A 16,395-nucleotide genomic window follows, 5' to 3' on the forward strand; every position below is an offset into this window, starting at 1 on the left:
AATTTAAGTGATTTAAATGTGAAACAGCTCAGCCTTAACTCAGAAAAATGAACCCATATCCAAAATCCTGTGCCTCTGAGCTAGGACATTTCAGCAGATTTTTCTCTAATTTGGTTCTCAAAATCTAACCGCTGCTATCACATTCTAAATGCAATAAAATTAGGTGAGGGCTGCTTTGTTCTGTCTTACCTTACATATCTCTCCTCTTTTTTCTGATTTGTATCTGTCACATTATGTTAAGTCTCTTTATCTGTCTTCCATAGTGGGAATGATTTGGACAGGCACTTGAATAAGACAATTGCTTTACTTAACTGACCAATAAAAAAAAAAAAAAAAAAGACTGAGAGAGAATAGTGTCCTCTTAAAGCAAAAATTTTATTAAGGAGTATTGCCACATGACTTATACAGAGCTTTATTTTTTTAAAATATTGTCACTGTTTTAGCCAATAACCGGGTAACTGATGCTCTCCGTTATCGCCCACTGCCCTCCCAGGGGAAGATAAAAAGAGGAATAAGGGAGAGAGACTAAGGTTGGAAAAATAACTAGAATAGGTTTAATGAAGTACTAAAAATTATGGTGTTGAGTTACAAATATATACAGATATGTAAATATGGAACCCATGCTCCTCAGTTGGTAATTAATTCCCAACCAGAAAAGTCCCAAACTGGACTCAGCATCAGATGTGGGTATCTGAGCCCACAGTCCCAGTGACAGTCTGCAAAAGCCTCAGAGCAGCCAAGCCAGTCCTACTCAGGGAGGCAGGGGGAGGTGACCTGTCCTGGTGAGCTATCTTATCTGGCAAGAAAACAGGATGCAGTAACACCAGAAGCACACACAGAGATGACAAACAAGCAAGCCCCAATCCAGCCAACCAGATAGGATAGGGGAGGACTTTCTGAAGAGCAGTTTTATACTGAGCCCCATGGGCAGGAGCACAGTGATTGTTCCATGTGGGTCACCTGGCCCACCTCTTGCTCCCCACAGGCACAGCTGCTCCCCCCCTGTAACTGGCACAGCCACAGGCTGGAGCAGCCGGGGGCTCCCAGGCAGTCTCAGTCACTACAGCTCTAGGAAATGTTTGTGCTTTCCTGTACATGGCTACTGATGCATCTTACAAATCCCAGCTTTGTCAGCAATTAGTATTATGCTTATAGATGCAAGAAACTCTTCAGAAGCAAACTATCAGAAATTTTTTTTCTACCTCCTGCTCACTAAAACAATTCTTATAAATTTTCATCCTCCATTTTATTTATTTTTTTTTTCAATGGCATAGCTTATTCTTCTCTTAGGAATCAGTTTTTTATGGCTACCATTAACTGTGAAACACACTTTCTCTGTATGTAGAAAACACTGAATCAATGCTGGGGAATTTATAAAGATGGGAGACAAACCCAATTTTCTGTTCCATAATTCTTCTGCCTCTCTTCCTTTCTCCCCAAAACATCCACTAAGTGCTGGGTACAGTATGTACATTTGACTTCATGTCGTGAACATTCATGTTTCTCTATGGGCAATAGGCTTGGTGGTTTCAAAAGGACTACTTACAGAAAACAATTCTAACAGGATCAGGCCAGTATAAATGTCTCTTAGAATCCATTTCCCTGGAAATACAACATTTTGATTACCCATTCTAGCCATAGTAGAGATTAGTTTAAAATTCCCATTTTATGTAAGACTGTGACTTAGACTTTAAAAGAAGCAGCTACAATGGAGAGTGATCAGAAGAAGCCATTGAACCAAAAATGTGGATATAACTGTAACAAATACATCTCAGGCACAGAGATGAGCCATGTCATTGAAGGGACAGATATTTTTTTTTTTGTGTAGGGAAGTGGAAATTTTAATTCAGCTTGTATAAGCATATGCAAAAGTAAAAATCTCTCATTATTGTTATCCTTCTCTGAGCTAAGTAATCACTCTCTTCGTGTCCGTATTTCAAAAGAATTTTAATCTCACCAGAGTAGCAGTAGCACAGAATCACAGAATCTCAGGGGCTGGAAGGGACCTCCAAAGATCATCTAGTCCAACCCCCCTGCCAGAGCAGGGTCACCAAGAGCACATCACACAGGAACGTGTCCAGGTGGGTTTTGAATGTCTCCAGCCAAGGAGACTCCACAACCTCTCTGGGCAGCCTGTTCCAGTGCTCTGTCACTCAGTATATACACAACAGTAAGTTTATTTAATTAAGTATGTTACACATTGTCTCAGTTTAATTTTCTGGTAATTTTTGACAACACTTTTAGAAAGTCCTTAAATACTCCTGAATCTACCCACAAAATTCAGGGAAAATGGTTTCCAAATGGTAGGTATTGCATTCCAAATTGACTGTGTGTGCTTCCTGACTTATCTTTACTGACTTTTTGACAACCTATATACATATACATATGGCATATGTTTTATGCGCTAATATTCCAAGGACACTGAAACATGATTGAAAATTACACCAGTAACACCTGAAAATTTCAAAGGATTTATTTGATAAGTTGTACCACTCTTTTCCACTCTGTAAGGCACTGGCTGTAGGAGGATGTGGTATGTAAGTCAGTATGCTGAAGCACAGAACCAAGTGTTAATTGTATTTGAGAGTCAGCAAAGCACTTTAAACATATGGTCAAATAATTTGCTGAGTTGGGGTATTATATAAGGCTTTGAAATTATACAGTGTTGTCTCTGTGCTAAAGTGGGTAATAGTTCTCAAACTAAGCTCATTTTTGTTTTGGTATGCCCATTTTTTTAATGGAAAAGTGTCATGGTTTGACTCAAGATCTGCAATTAAACCAATGACAACAATGCTCTCGATCCCCTCCCACTTAGGTAGGGAAAGGAGAGAGCGTTAGGAGAGAGACTTTCTGGATTGAAAACTAAACAGGACAGTTTAATTAAACACTAATTATAAAAGAAAACATGTACCAATACATACAAATAAGGGCAGGAATGTGCAAACCCCCTATCACCTCCCACACCCCCAGCAACTCCCCCAGCATCTCCTGAGCTGTGAGCAGCCCCGAAATGTCCCGGAGCTGCCGGAGAGAGCGGCAGAGCAGACAGGAGCTGAGGGGAGAGTTGTGAGGGTCAGGAACACACGGGCCTGGGGATCAAAAGTGATGGATAATGGAGTTCCCCCTGGGCACCAGCCATGGACGGAAGAGAAGGAAAAGGGAAAAAGAAGGGAGTTGACTTCTGTGATCCCTGAATTTATACCAAGAGCCATGTAAATATGGATGGAATACTTCAGTTCACCACTTCTGCCGTATGTCTAGTCCACTCCTCCCTACAGGAAGATTGTAGATATGACTCCTCTGCTCCGTTAGTGTCTGAAGCAGCAAATCTGACATGTAGAGCAAAGTGTCCTTGGTCTCTCAGCAGTATCTATAAACATTTGGGCATTATCAGTTCACTGGCTGGAAAATTTATGGCTAGTTTGAGCAAGTGTGCTGCTTAAAAGAGAGTTCACTGAAGAAAAAAAAAAAAATAGTAAAAAGAAAATTTGCTTTATCCTGGCTCAAACCAGGACAACAATAATTACATTTAAATACAGTAAAAAATTGTGTTCTTATGTTAATAATTCAAAATACAAAATGTAGCATTATCTAGTAATAAATTATTTGTCAGTATTAGAGATTAGTTATCATACTGTGAAACTCTAGCTACATGGAATCAAATCTTTTCAAAGCAGTGAATTCTGATGAAGTGGTCAGTGTATTATAGAACTGTTAGATCATGTCTGTCTTAATAGCAACTTTATTGCTTGTACAGAAAAAGGAAAAGCAATACAGTGTTTCATTAAATGGCTCTCTATGCCAAAGTAGAAAGTGCTTCAGATATGAGGGAGAGAGAGAAAATGAGAATGATCTATCTTTGTTTTTAATCTCAGAATTACCATGGTATCACAGCAAAAGAGAAGTTAGAAGTAAGGGTGTGAAACAAGATGTGATGCCAACTGGAAAAATGCAAGCAAGTGGAAAAATAATTGAAAGCATTCATTATATGGAAGAGAGAGGCTCAAAATTAGCAGTGCCAGTGACATACCCTATGAATAGAGTTTAAGCTGACATACTAAATAGAGATACTTAAAGTAGAGATAATCAGAGATATGATCATAACGTTTAGACTTCTGTAATATGTTCTACTGAGAATGTTGTGCTTTACATTTAAGATGAGTAATGTCTTTGCAAGTTGGAACTGCCATGGGATAAAATGGCCCAAAGGAGGACCTTAGTCTCTTCTCTGTTATGCGTCTCCCTCAAGTAGGTAAATAAAATGCTGTAAATAAAATATCCATATTCTCTGAGTATAACTGATTAGGTTGGGGCTGAAAAGAAGATTGGTTTAAGTACTCCAGGTTGCAGTAAAAAGCCCATAGTCTCCAACCAGAAAGGCTCAGTGTATTAGGTAGTAGCAGACTGAACAGCTCTGCCTTTCCTTAGGCCTCATAGTCCTGATGTGTAGCAGCACTTTCTCCTACAGAGTGTGCTGCACTGGGTGATTGGAGTGATAGGGATGGCGCAAATCATCTACTTGGAATAGTTTAATATGGGATTCATGCCATTCTAGGAGAGTTCTATTCTGGAGATACCAATTGCCTTCTGATCTGCTTTACGCTCTAGAGATCTTCAAAGGTGTTCCATCAAAGATAGGAGAAGCTAAGTCTTGCAATGTACAGTCACAAAATTAAGCATGCTTTATTTTTTTTATCTTGTCAATTAGTATAAGTGATATGCATTGCCAAAACCAGGAGGGTACTCTGTGATTCCTGGTGATCTCACTGAGTCCTGTTTGGTGTTTTGCCTTGAAAAAAAGTAAACAGAGTGCTTTGCACACCTGTGGTATTCAATGGTGCCCTCCTCCTTCCCAGGCTGTGCTCAGGCTATCATATTTCAGACAATTGCTACCTGCATGATGCAAGCATTTGGGAACAGACTTTTTACACAGAGAAGGAACCAAACAGTGGCATAGAGTGGAGGGACAGAAAGGGAGAGAGAGGAGAAAACAGTAGAGATATCCATTGGTAAAGTCAAGCTACCTGTTGCAGTGTGTGTGACTGTCTGGACATTGTTTTTCTGTCAGACATCCTGAGAATATTCATGGCAACAGTAGATGTTATAGACCTTATCTTTTCAAAGATGTACTTTTAAATGTGACTATTCACCTTTAAATGTATGCAGATCTTCAGAAGCTCTTAGATGTTTTTTGCTAATATTATTCTTAATTATGGATTATGAAAATTTGAAATCTGACTCTGTGTCTTGTAGCAGTACAAAAGGCAGATTTTGTTATTTTTTACTAATTTTTCATAGTCATATGTATGCCCCACTGAGAGAACAGCTAGGGAAGGTGGAACTGCATGGTTCACATTGCATCTTTTCTTGGGAACACCTGAGCCTGCACAAGGGGAGGATTGCAGGGTGATAGAAGGGGGAGAGACATCCTGAAAACTACATCAAACAGAGACTGCAATGAGACGCAGGTAGGAAAACCCAGGTGTGAAAGGTTATGGATGGATTCCTAGGGATAGGGACAAGCTGCAGGGTGAGGGGCATCTTGGGCTATTTGCTAAAAATTGAAATTTGTGGAGCTGGCTGAGAGCAGCTCTGGAAGCTGGGACTTGCCTTTAACAGTTAAATGGTTAAAGGATTTATGAACCCTCTGTTTATTTCTTTGTTTCTGTTTTGTCTTCCCTTGTCACTTTGAGTTTTCTCTGTTTAACCATTTTTCAAGGAACCAACAAAAAGGAAAATGTCTATGCAGGGCCACCTCAAAGCTGTGTCTGTCATGGTGTACTATGGGCAAGAGCCATTTGGACTAGATTGTGTGCTACTTAATAGCATCTAGCCTTGATATTTGGTTAGTAGTTGATTATGTGCTTCTTATTTATGCACATTATGTTCTTCAGGCATTGCCATAGGTCTAATGTATCTCATTCTATGCCCCAGCCCGCTTTGGACTTTATATTTGCCTAATTCTTTTCCTCAAATTGTTTCCTTTTGACCAGGAATTTAAAAGCAACAGACAGACATTAAGCTCCTGCTGAACTGCAAAAGAGTTTGGATGTCTAATCCATTTCTTTGTCTCTGGAAGCCATAGCATTTGTTTGTATTTTTAGTCTGTCCCTTTTCATTTTGCTTGTATTCTTTAGTTTATTTCCTACTTAATTGTTTAGCTGTTAATTTTAATCTCCTTTTTTCTGTATAATCACTTCCATAATTGTCCTCACTGTAGTCCAGTCTGAGACTGATCTCATGATCTCACTCCTATTTAATTCAAAGGCAATTGACTTACTGATTTTAACATGAGCCTGATCAGCTTCTATTTTAGTGAATGACATTTTTGTGGGGAAAAAAAAACAAAACAAAACTACAAACAGTAGAGACAAAAGTTACAAGGCTGAATAGATCCTTGATACAAAATTATTTCATATGCTGATGCGAATGCGCCACAACCTTGCCAGAGATTTATGAAGGTAATATTTTTAGAACATTTTGCCTCTTTTTCAGTAGGACAGCAACCAGATTTTAAAGCCCCCTTGTACAATCAGGAGCAATTGTAGTATCTTTCACACTGCCCATGGATTAATTCTGAATAATGGTCTGCAATATATGAAAAGATCACTACAGGAGATCTCACAGCATGTGAAGAAATACTGTACTTAATTTATGTGAAAACAGCAGGATTCTATTATCTAATGTTACTGCTACTTACATTTTACAAGAACGTGCTGGTGCCACACAAGTTCTAAAGAATGAGTTTAAAGTCATAAACGTGTGTCATGGTTTAACCCCAGCCCCAGGTAGCTACTTCGTTACTCCTCCCTGGTGGGACGGGGATTAGAATTAGAAGGGTAAAAGTAAGAAAACTCGTGGGTTAAGATAAAGACAGTTTAATGGGTAAAGCAAAGCTGTGTGCACAAGGAATTCATGCACTGCTTCCCATGGGCAGGCCCGTGTTCAGTCATCCTCAGGACAGCCGAGCTCCACCAGTGCCCATGTACTTGGTACTGGTGAGGCCGCACCTCAAGTGAACTGTGTTCAGTTCCTGGCCCCTCACTACAGGAGAACATTGAGGTGCTGGAGAATGTCCAGAGAAGAGCCACCAAGCTGATGAAGGGTCTAGAGAACAAGTCATAGTAGGAGTTGCTGAAGGAACTAGGGATGTTGAGTTTGGAGGAGAGGAGGCTGAGGGGAGACCTCATTTCCCTCTACAACTACCTGAAAGGAGGTTGTAGGGAGGTGGGTGTTGGCCTCTTCTCCAAAGTGAATAATGACAGAACAAGAGGAAATGGCCTGAAGTTGCATCAGGGGAGGTTTAGATCAGACATTAGGAAGAATTTATTTACTGAAAGAGTGGTCAGGCACTGGAACAGCCTGCACAGGGAGGCGGTTAAGTCACCATCCTTGGCTGTATTAAAAAAATGTGTAGATGCAGAACTTCAGGGCATGCTCTAGTGGCTGAGGTTGTGGGTTGTGTGTTTGTGGGTTTTTATGGTTGGACTCTGATCTCAGAGGTCCTTTCCAAGCATGACTATTCTGTGTGTTATTCTGTGTGTGATACATAATGGTCACTTGGGAAGACAAACACCATAACTCCGAACATGTCCCCCCCTTACTTCTTCTTCCTCAGCTTCATATGCTGAGCATGTCATATGGAATGGGATTTCCCTTTGGTCAGCTGGGGTCAGCTGTCTGGGCTGTGTTCCGTCCCAGCTTCTTGTGCACCAGCAGCCTCCTCATTGGTGGTGGTGTAAGCACCCTGTGTGAGCACTGTTCAGCAACAGCTACTAATTCCCAGTATTATCAACACTATTTTCAGCACAAATCCCAAACATAGCCCCATACAAGCTACTATGAAGAAAATGAACTCTATTCTAGCCAAAACCAACACAGTGTGTAAAATAAAAATTGATTCTGTGATATAAATGAGAAAAGTATAATTCAAACGGATTAACTCATTCTTTGAGGCCTGCCTGTGTGGGGATTTTGCCATGGTTAATAGAAGCAGGATCAAGCACTGGTGAAAACTTGTTGAGATGACACACTTTTGTCCATCACAATTATCCTCTAAGTCCCCCATTTGCCAAGAAAAATAAAAGTGCTTAATTTTCAACTCATGAGCAGACCACAGAAATCAAAATTTTCTCCTTAAATATAATTATGCTCTCCAGGGCTAAACCAACAGCATAGTTTATTCTCATGTTTGTCACTTTTAAGTGCCTAAGTCTAATACTAAGAAGCCACCAAGCTGCTCAGCACTGATGTTCAGCTGCAGCTTAACCCTTGTGGGCACTGCAGCTTCCAACCTGGTGCATGTGCAAAACTGGATAATTATGGATATTCCCAAAATGAATCAGCCTGAGTTTCGTAAACTAAGAGTTTCTGGAGTGTCAAGTCCTATGAAAGATTAGAAAGTTTTATTTAGAATAAATCATTACATTTAAGGTCTTGAAGTGATAAAAATGGTCCTTTTGAGAATCTTAAATCTGAGTGATTCCTCTGCAAGAACATAATCTAAATATTTTGCTAACTGAAGAATAAATTGTTAAAGAACGAAATTGTTTCCCTATCCTATTCAAATAACTTGGGAAAAAAAAAAAGTCACCTGGACAGGTGGTGTTTGCAGTTTTTCATCCAACACTTGAAAGTTCTTTGTACTGATATTTAGTTTTCTTTATTCATCATTCTGAGTCTTTAAACCCATCTTCTTGCTGTTTGCTTGATACTGGCAGACTGGATTAGTATAGCAAATTTAAAGCTGCAGTACAAAATAGACCATGCGCAGTATATTCAGTTCAGAAACTTGTGGGGGGTTTTTTGTTGTTTTGTTTGGGTTTTTTCATTCAACTTAATAGAGGAGTAAAAACCATCAATTTCTTGATCAGCTGCATTGGAAATGTTTATTATTGCTTTCCTGAGCTCAGTACTTTCCCAGGCATTCCTTGTCAGTTCATGACTTTGTGGTCTTCTGAATGCATATGCAGTAGTGGTCAAACATGGGGAAATAATGCAACTTTTTTAAAAGTGAAATCTTTTTACCTTTCATCAATTCAGTCTGTTTTCCAAGATAACCTTATTTTATAACTTTATATAGAATTTTAAGTGTATTGAAATAAATTATTTTAAATAAATGTAAATAATGTTGTTTATGTGAAAGGTAAGAGTAGCAAAACCAGTGGGTTTGTTTGTAAACTTCATTCTTGAAATATATAAACAAGGAGAGACTTTTACTTCTTTGTTGAGGATGTTTTTGATGCTTTCATGACTTCCTAATTTCCTCTAACTAAGTTATTGTTCAAAATGAGATGGCTTCTTTTATTATTGATGAGTTGTAACATAAAATATTTTTGTAGGTATATTACACAAATATATAAATAGCAACCACTTTGCCATTCACATAACGAGATGATGGGAAAGGTGCAGAGAGATTTGTGTGAAGATATCAAATAGCATCATTCAAAATGTAGGCTAGCCAGCTAAATGCTGAGAGGAAATATAATTCAAATGGAAGTAACTTTATATAAGGCTGTTAAGCTATCAGTGCTTATTCTGTGACTGAAAGGGTTGTCAGACACTGGAACAGGCTGCCCAGGGAAGTGGTTGAGTCACCATCCCTGGAGATATTTAAAAGATTTGTAGATACGGTGCTTAGTTAGGGACATGCTTTAGTAATGAACTTGGCAGTGCTGGATTAATGGTTGAACTTGATGATCTTAAAGGTCTCTTCCAAACAAAACAATTCTATGATTCTGTGATAAATGCAGTGACACTCTAGCTGCGCTGTACAACTGTTGTTTAAACATTAATATTTTACAAAGGTGATTTTTTGTTTCTTTTGAATAACAACCATATCTGTTACAAGTCTGGAAAATTACCCAGAATGGTGTTTTTTTGTGGAGAAACTTCCAGTATTTTTTGGTCATCAGCTGTGTTGTCTACTAAATAAATTATTTCTAGCTTACTCAGCTATCAAAGGTAATGCACCTGTAAGAGCTTCTATCAAGTAATTTATAAAAAGCATGCATTCCAATAATGAGTGCATACATAGTATTTTCAAAAATAGACCCTAAACCAAAATAGCATAGGAAGTATAAAGAAAAGGGAACTAGGTCATTGCCTGTTAGCATCTGCATAGGTATGCTTGATTGTTGAATACCATACAATATTATCTCCTCTGACACTTTCAAGTGGACTTTGAATGATACAAAACCAACAAAAACAAAAGTAGGAGATATTAAATTAGTCAAAACATGTTATTAAAAAAAAAAAAAAAAAAGAGGTAATTAAGAAATATAAGCAGATACTTGAAAGTATAGCATAAAATTCAGGGAAGGCGTGAGGAATTTTGCAATGACCTAACCTTTTAAGAAAAAAATAAACAATAACTTATCTTTACAAAGTATCCTTCTATAGGAAGGGTTGTCTTCAAGTTTTGTGTCTCGTTTGGAGTAGGGATTTTGATGCAAGTTTCCCGTCTTCACAAAAGGTGCATTTTCTGCTCATTTGCTGGGTACTGGCAGGAGGCTGATCTTCCTTTACCTCTACTGTCAAAATGCATAATTGAAAACTTTTGACATCAGAGAATTACTGATTGATTGTAGAACATCATGGTCATGCTCCCCAATTATTTGTGTTATTTTTATCATGGTCTTTCAAATGACTGGGATTTGGAGGTGTAATACATTTAGGAAGATAGATGGGCAGATATATGAATTTGAGAGGCTTTTTCTGTTTTCTAGATTTATCATTTTCCTGGCTGCATTAATGAATTATAGCTGAAAAGTTCAAGGAACTTTTTCTTCAACATTAAAGATTTATTTTAATCTTAAACTTACCATCTTATTCTTAACAGCAGCTATCACATTTTGATAAAATCTGGTATGTTTAAGAATGTTTCCAATATAGGCAATAGTTACATTATTCTAATTTCCATAATCCAGATCAGGAATACATAGAAGTTTTTGAATCAAACATGCTAGAAATAACATCTTTCTGACTATCTAGTTTGAAACATATTGTGAGGATAATTGAATTTATTACTATTCCTAACAGGCAATTACTGTTTCAGTGAGAACAAAACAGTCTTATTAGAGACATGAAAATACCATGTATCTGTTTGCCAAATATATCACTAAACTGTACACAAAAGAGCTGAATACTTATTAATAGCAGCAAAAAGATTGAATGCTAAGAATGGTTATCACAGCTCAGTTGATGTGCAGTCAAAAAAAAAGATGTAACTGGCTGATATGAACCTGTTGATATGAAATGTTTTTTTGAAATCACTCAGAGTTGATTTAACTGTAGCTCCTCTCATGCTATTAGCATAATGTATGATAATAGATAATGAGCAAAGACTTGAAAAAACATTAAAGTTAATATCACTTTGCTGCTCTAAATATCTTTTTCCATTTATTTTGGTTATGAATTTCTTTTTCGGTATCGCATTCAAGAAAGTCACAAAGTGGCATAGCTCATGTGGTTTGAATCTAATCACAGTCAGTTTGCTGATTTTATTAATATCAACATTAAACAGCAATCAATATATTTAGGGTCAATATCAGCAATGCAATACATAAAGCACTTTAAATGCTAATAAAATGTTAATATATACATACATATATCTGAACAGTCTTTTATAGGTAATCCCAGTGTTTTCTAACAAACACACACTCTGAGTTGCATGCAGACACCTGCTGCTCATAGGACACGTGGGTTACCAGCACATCTTTTCTTCTGGGGTACAGGTTCCCCTGTAGACACCCATCCCGTATCTTTCTAACCTTGTAGTGCCCATGCCAGTGAGACAGCACCCTCCAAGTTCACACTTGAGCACTCGAGGTGTTTGTCACTGCATGGTGCACAGTGTTACCAATTTTTGGGCATATACCCTCTCAGGCAGCTTTGGGTGTCCATTTGTATACATTCCTCTGCTAAACCCCAAGGTGCCTGCTCTGTGTATACATTCTCTCACTGATTCACTATTATTGACTATAAAAATCCTCTTTCTTTAGTTAGTTTAAGGAACTGTAGTAATTTCATGTCTCTTACTGCTTTATCAACATTTTTTGAGTAAGCCATCTTTTTTTTGTTGTTTTTTCCTACCTCGATACCCAGTAACTAATACTAAAAACCAGACTTTCAATTCTGCAGAAGAACTGGGGGGGAGAGGGAGTAGATGATGGTTTGAATACAAAAATGAAAATTTCAAAGATGCTTGGAAAGGCAAAAACTAGGTAACACATATTTAGTCGTGAAACATTTAGATTATTCCTAGTAATGATCTTAGATACCAAGTTTTGCATTGTACTACAGCACTTAGTTTCTCATCAATATGCAAGTTACAAATTAAAAATCTCAAACTCCCTAGATGTCAGGTATGAAACCAGGCTCCTTTTAAATGAAAAAACATTGCCTTTAGGTCATCCAATAATTTTTTATTATTATTTTTTAATCCTTTTCCAGAATATTTGTGTTTCCATAAATCAGCTTGTGTTTGTATCAAAAAAGAGCTCTACTGGCCAAGGATGCATGGTCCACATGGCCAAAAGAAGGCTTGTTTCCCTCTTTTCTTGCTCTGCCTCCCCTGTCTTTAGCCATTTTCTCTCCTCCAGTTTTTCCATCTGCAATGCACAGTGCATTTTATTTTTGCTTCTTTATTGACTTTTGTGCAATCTTCCTTTTTGACAGCCATCCCAGGTGGAGGAATCTCTAGAGGGAGTAGGAGATTGTTCCTCCTCCTTGTGATTTCTCAAGCTCTCAGGTTTGGCTATAGGCTTCCAGCTCCCTGTTGTGCCTCTTGCACGGTCTTCCACCTGCTACGCTCTATAGTCTCCGGTCCCTCTTTGGGGAAGAGAATAGACTATGCAGACCAGAAAAGCTTTCAGACAGCCAGACCTCCAGGGCAATGAAAAGTAAAACTTCCAAGGACTTAAGAGGGGGTTGTGCAGAGATTGCTGCAACCCTGAAAGAGTTGAAACCAAGTCTGAAATTGAGGGCCTACCTACAAGGATGCTATAAGCAGGTTGGGAATTGCACAAAAAAAAAGCTTTTGTAACTTGGTTTCTGTCTTCCCTGATCAGTTTGAGATTTTTCTATGACAAAATAAGTAATTCTAGTTTTTAGTCTAAAGACTTCATGTCTTTTTTAGTCTAAAAGTATTTTGATATTTTGTGGTTTGTTTCATTTTGGTTTGTTTTGATTTGGTTTTTCTGGGAAGCTCACTAGAAGGAAAGTGTCTAGATAAGTCTATGTAAAGGTGAGGCCAGCTCATGGTCCCATTACTCTATCGCTCTGTGTAAGCTCACCATCTGCTTTCTTCTAGACCCCTATTGCAGGTATTATCTTTGATCTGGATCTTGTCCCCTGCCCACCAGACTATGGTCCTGTCTTGCCATTTTCCCCTATAGGATAGTTTAAATCAGTTTTTCTTATCTTTCCAGAATGCTCACGGCCTGCATTAAGTCATATATACCTCACATAGTACAATTTCCTTTTTTTTTGTCTGAATAATATCTCTACTTCTCTATTAATTTATGTCCAAAACATTGTTGCTAATAATAGCTCCCTGGGTAGTTTTTATAGTCTGTCTTGTTGTTCTCCAACAGTTCCTTCCTCTGTCTGCACAGAACACAATAAAAGTGAAAAAAACAAAAAATGCAGTGTATTGTAACAGAGAGAGTTGTGTTTTTATGTATAGAAGAGATTGTTAATTCAGCATCCAGATTTCTTATACTTGGAGAAGGGATGGAGAGAGGAGAAAAAAAAGGAAAAAAGCAATGAATGAGACAATTCTGAAATGAGTATTTTTTTCTTAAAGTCTTGAGGAAAATGTTGACTGAAATTATATCCACATTGTCTACTGAAAATTAAATGACTTTGTCTTTTATATATATATATTTTTAGGTTCGAACATGGATTCTCACAGTGGGATACACAACTGCATTTGGAGCAATGTTTGCAAAAACATGGAGGGTTCATGCAATTTTCAAAAATGTAAAAATGAAGAAAAAGGTGAGAGGCAGTAAACTCTTTTCTCGTTGCCCTGTTAATATAGTTTTTGAACTGTTTTGCTGCCTTTCCCAGATGACCATACTTGAGCCGACTCTGTTCATGTGTGCAAAGATCCTGAATGGTTTGATATTGGGGCTGTCCTGGTCTCATTTTTATTCTCTGAGAGTTGGAGTTGAGAAACAGCACTTCAGTATTTTTAATGACATTGTGGAGATGGCTGTAAACTTTCAAAGTAAATTCATATTCTCACTCTTATCTGTTAAGTTGATTCAGCATCCAGAGGTGGTTTTCTGGTAAATTCACAGCAGTTATGAAATGTTTTCTGTATCTGTCTGTTTGGAATAGAGGTATTACACGTAAGTTTCTGATGGGTTGGTAGGAGGAGGCAAGAGACAATAATGCTTATACAGCTTTCTATTTCTAGTTTTGATGGAAATTACATAACCTGACTCTAGTATTGATCAGAATTGAACCCCAGTGGTCACCTCTGACATATTTGGTGCAGAACATTTTCTGTAAACAGTTGGGCTCAGCTTAGGAGTAGCACAACACTTCATGTTTGTAATGTTCTTTTCATATTTTTCTCATGGAGCTTTGTTTCACACATGAAGTGCTTTTAATCATAGGTTTTTTCTTAAAAATGGGAAAACCAATGAACAGAAATAATTTTGATGGAAAAAAAAACATTTAAAAATGTACATTGAACAGAGGAAAAATATGATTATAGGGTGAGAAATAGTGCCAAATGCAAATCCTATACACAGCTAAATAGTTTTATTCTAATAAGTAGTAAAGAGTCACTTACACCCAAAATAAGTAGAATGATATCCCAAAACCTCATCAGATTCCTCTGTTTCCCTCTGTGTGTGCTCCTGGAAGAACTGTAGTTTGTTTGGGGTTTTTTGTTAGAACTGTTATTGTTTATACAGTTGCAACAGTTAGGGAACTGCTGTAGGCACAAGACACACCTGTTCTTAAAAAGGTTTGGGCTTTAGATAGACAGAGAATTACCTCAGTTCCTATGTCTTATGTTATTAAGGCAGTACATGCTACAGCTGGAACTGGCGCGAGCATGCTGACGCCTTAAAAACACAACCACCGAGTCCTTCCCTCTACTAGTTAGTCATGTCAGGTTTGCTTAAATATTTATTAGTTAAATCCCAAATACTAAATGACATATCTCTTAAAATCAGGTAAGATTATAATAAATTTCTGTTCCAGAAATGGAATACTCTGGATGGAGGGAAATGGAGACCACCCTTTCTGCATCCGTGCAAAGATCCCACTATAATACATCAGTTTATACTACCAGAGTCAAATGTATATTTTTCAAGGATCGTCCTGTATTAAAAACTTTTCACTCAGAGCTGAGCCAGTATTTTGCCTTCCTGAAAAATGAGTTTTTATATTGCGGAGATGCTTTCAGCTATATTGATACAAATCTTCATAAATTAGTGAAGTTACAAAAGATAATGCTGGTAGAACACACAAAAATGTTTCCTTAAAAACCTTTATTATCTTGAGAATTTTATGATTTCTCTAATACATACTATTCCAAATAGGAGTGAACAAGTACTTCAGTGGTCTATCACTAAATACTATATTTGCTTTATTCTTTTTTAAAAAACATTTAATGTAAGAGCTTCTAGTTGCTACTCAACATGAAATTTCATTGTCTGTTAATTAAACATGATCCTCAACTTTTATATAGTGCCTGTTCTTCAACAAGTCCAACAACAACTGAAAATTGCAATTGTTATTCCCATCTGGATATTAAGAATGGTTGAAGATCAGTTAAAAGACACTGACCAGCATAAGGGAGATAAACTTTCAGACATCTGGGTGCTGACCAATGAGATGCTTCACTCTGAGTGGTGCTGGAAATGTCAGGGCAATTATGGCACCTTATTCAATATTCTGGAATTAAGTAAACAATGCATCTTGTTCTGTAAACTTTAAAGAATGACTGTTTCACAGAATTATCTTGGTTTCCTTATTTGGATATCTCATTCCAGAACACAAGCATGAATCATAAAAGACAACAGTTTCCTTAATGCAAACCAAATTAGAGACCCATGATAAATGCTTACTACTCATACATTTTCTGTCTTTGATTTGCCAGGATAGATAAAACTGTTTTTAAGAGCTGATCAAAAACATGGCATTCTTTACTTATGTCTTACAAGAAGGTGTATTCAGTTTTCCAATTGTATTCCATACCGATTTCAGCAAGTGTAGTTTACAGACAAAGCATTTGGTAACTGTGGAAGCATAAACAATAGAAATTTTCACAGACAATACCTAGACTGACACGTACACAAAGGTGGTGCTGCGTGAAAAAGCACATTAATGTTTTTTTAATTAGATGTGTCATGACAGAGCAGACTGACATTT

General features: G+C 37.5%; 1 protein-coding gene across 1 annotated transcript in view; it reads left to right on the forward strand.

Annotated features, from left to right (window-relative positions):
• Positions 1 to 16,395, forward strand: part of GABBR2 (gamma-aminobutyric acid type B receptor subunit 2) — a 476,938-nt gene that overhangs the window by 313,682 nt on the left and 146,861 nt on the right. Inside the window, exon 12 of the mRNA XM_051609256.1 lies at positions 13,894 to 14,001. Coding sequence (XP_051465216.1) covers positions 13,894 to 14,001 — 108 coding nt within the window. The remainder of the gene's footprint in view (positions 1 to 13,893; positions 14,002 to 16,395) is intronic.

The sequence above is a fragment of the Apus apus genome, chromosome 2 (assembly GCF_020740795.1).
Source record: "Apus apus isolate bApuApu2 chromosome 2, bApuApu2.pri.cur, whole genome shotgun sequence".
Lineage (NCBI taxonomy): Eukaryota > Metazoa > Chordata > Aves > Apodiformes > Apodidae > Apus > Apus apus.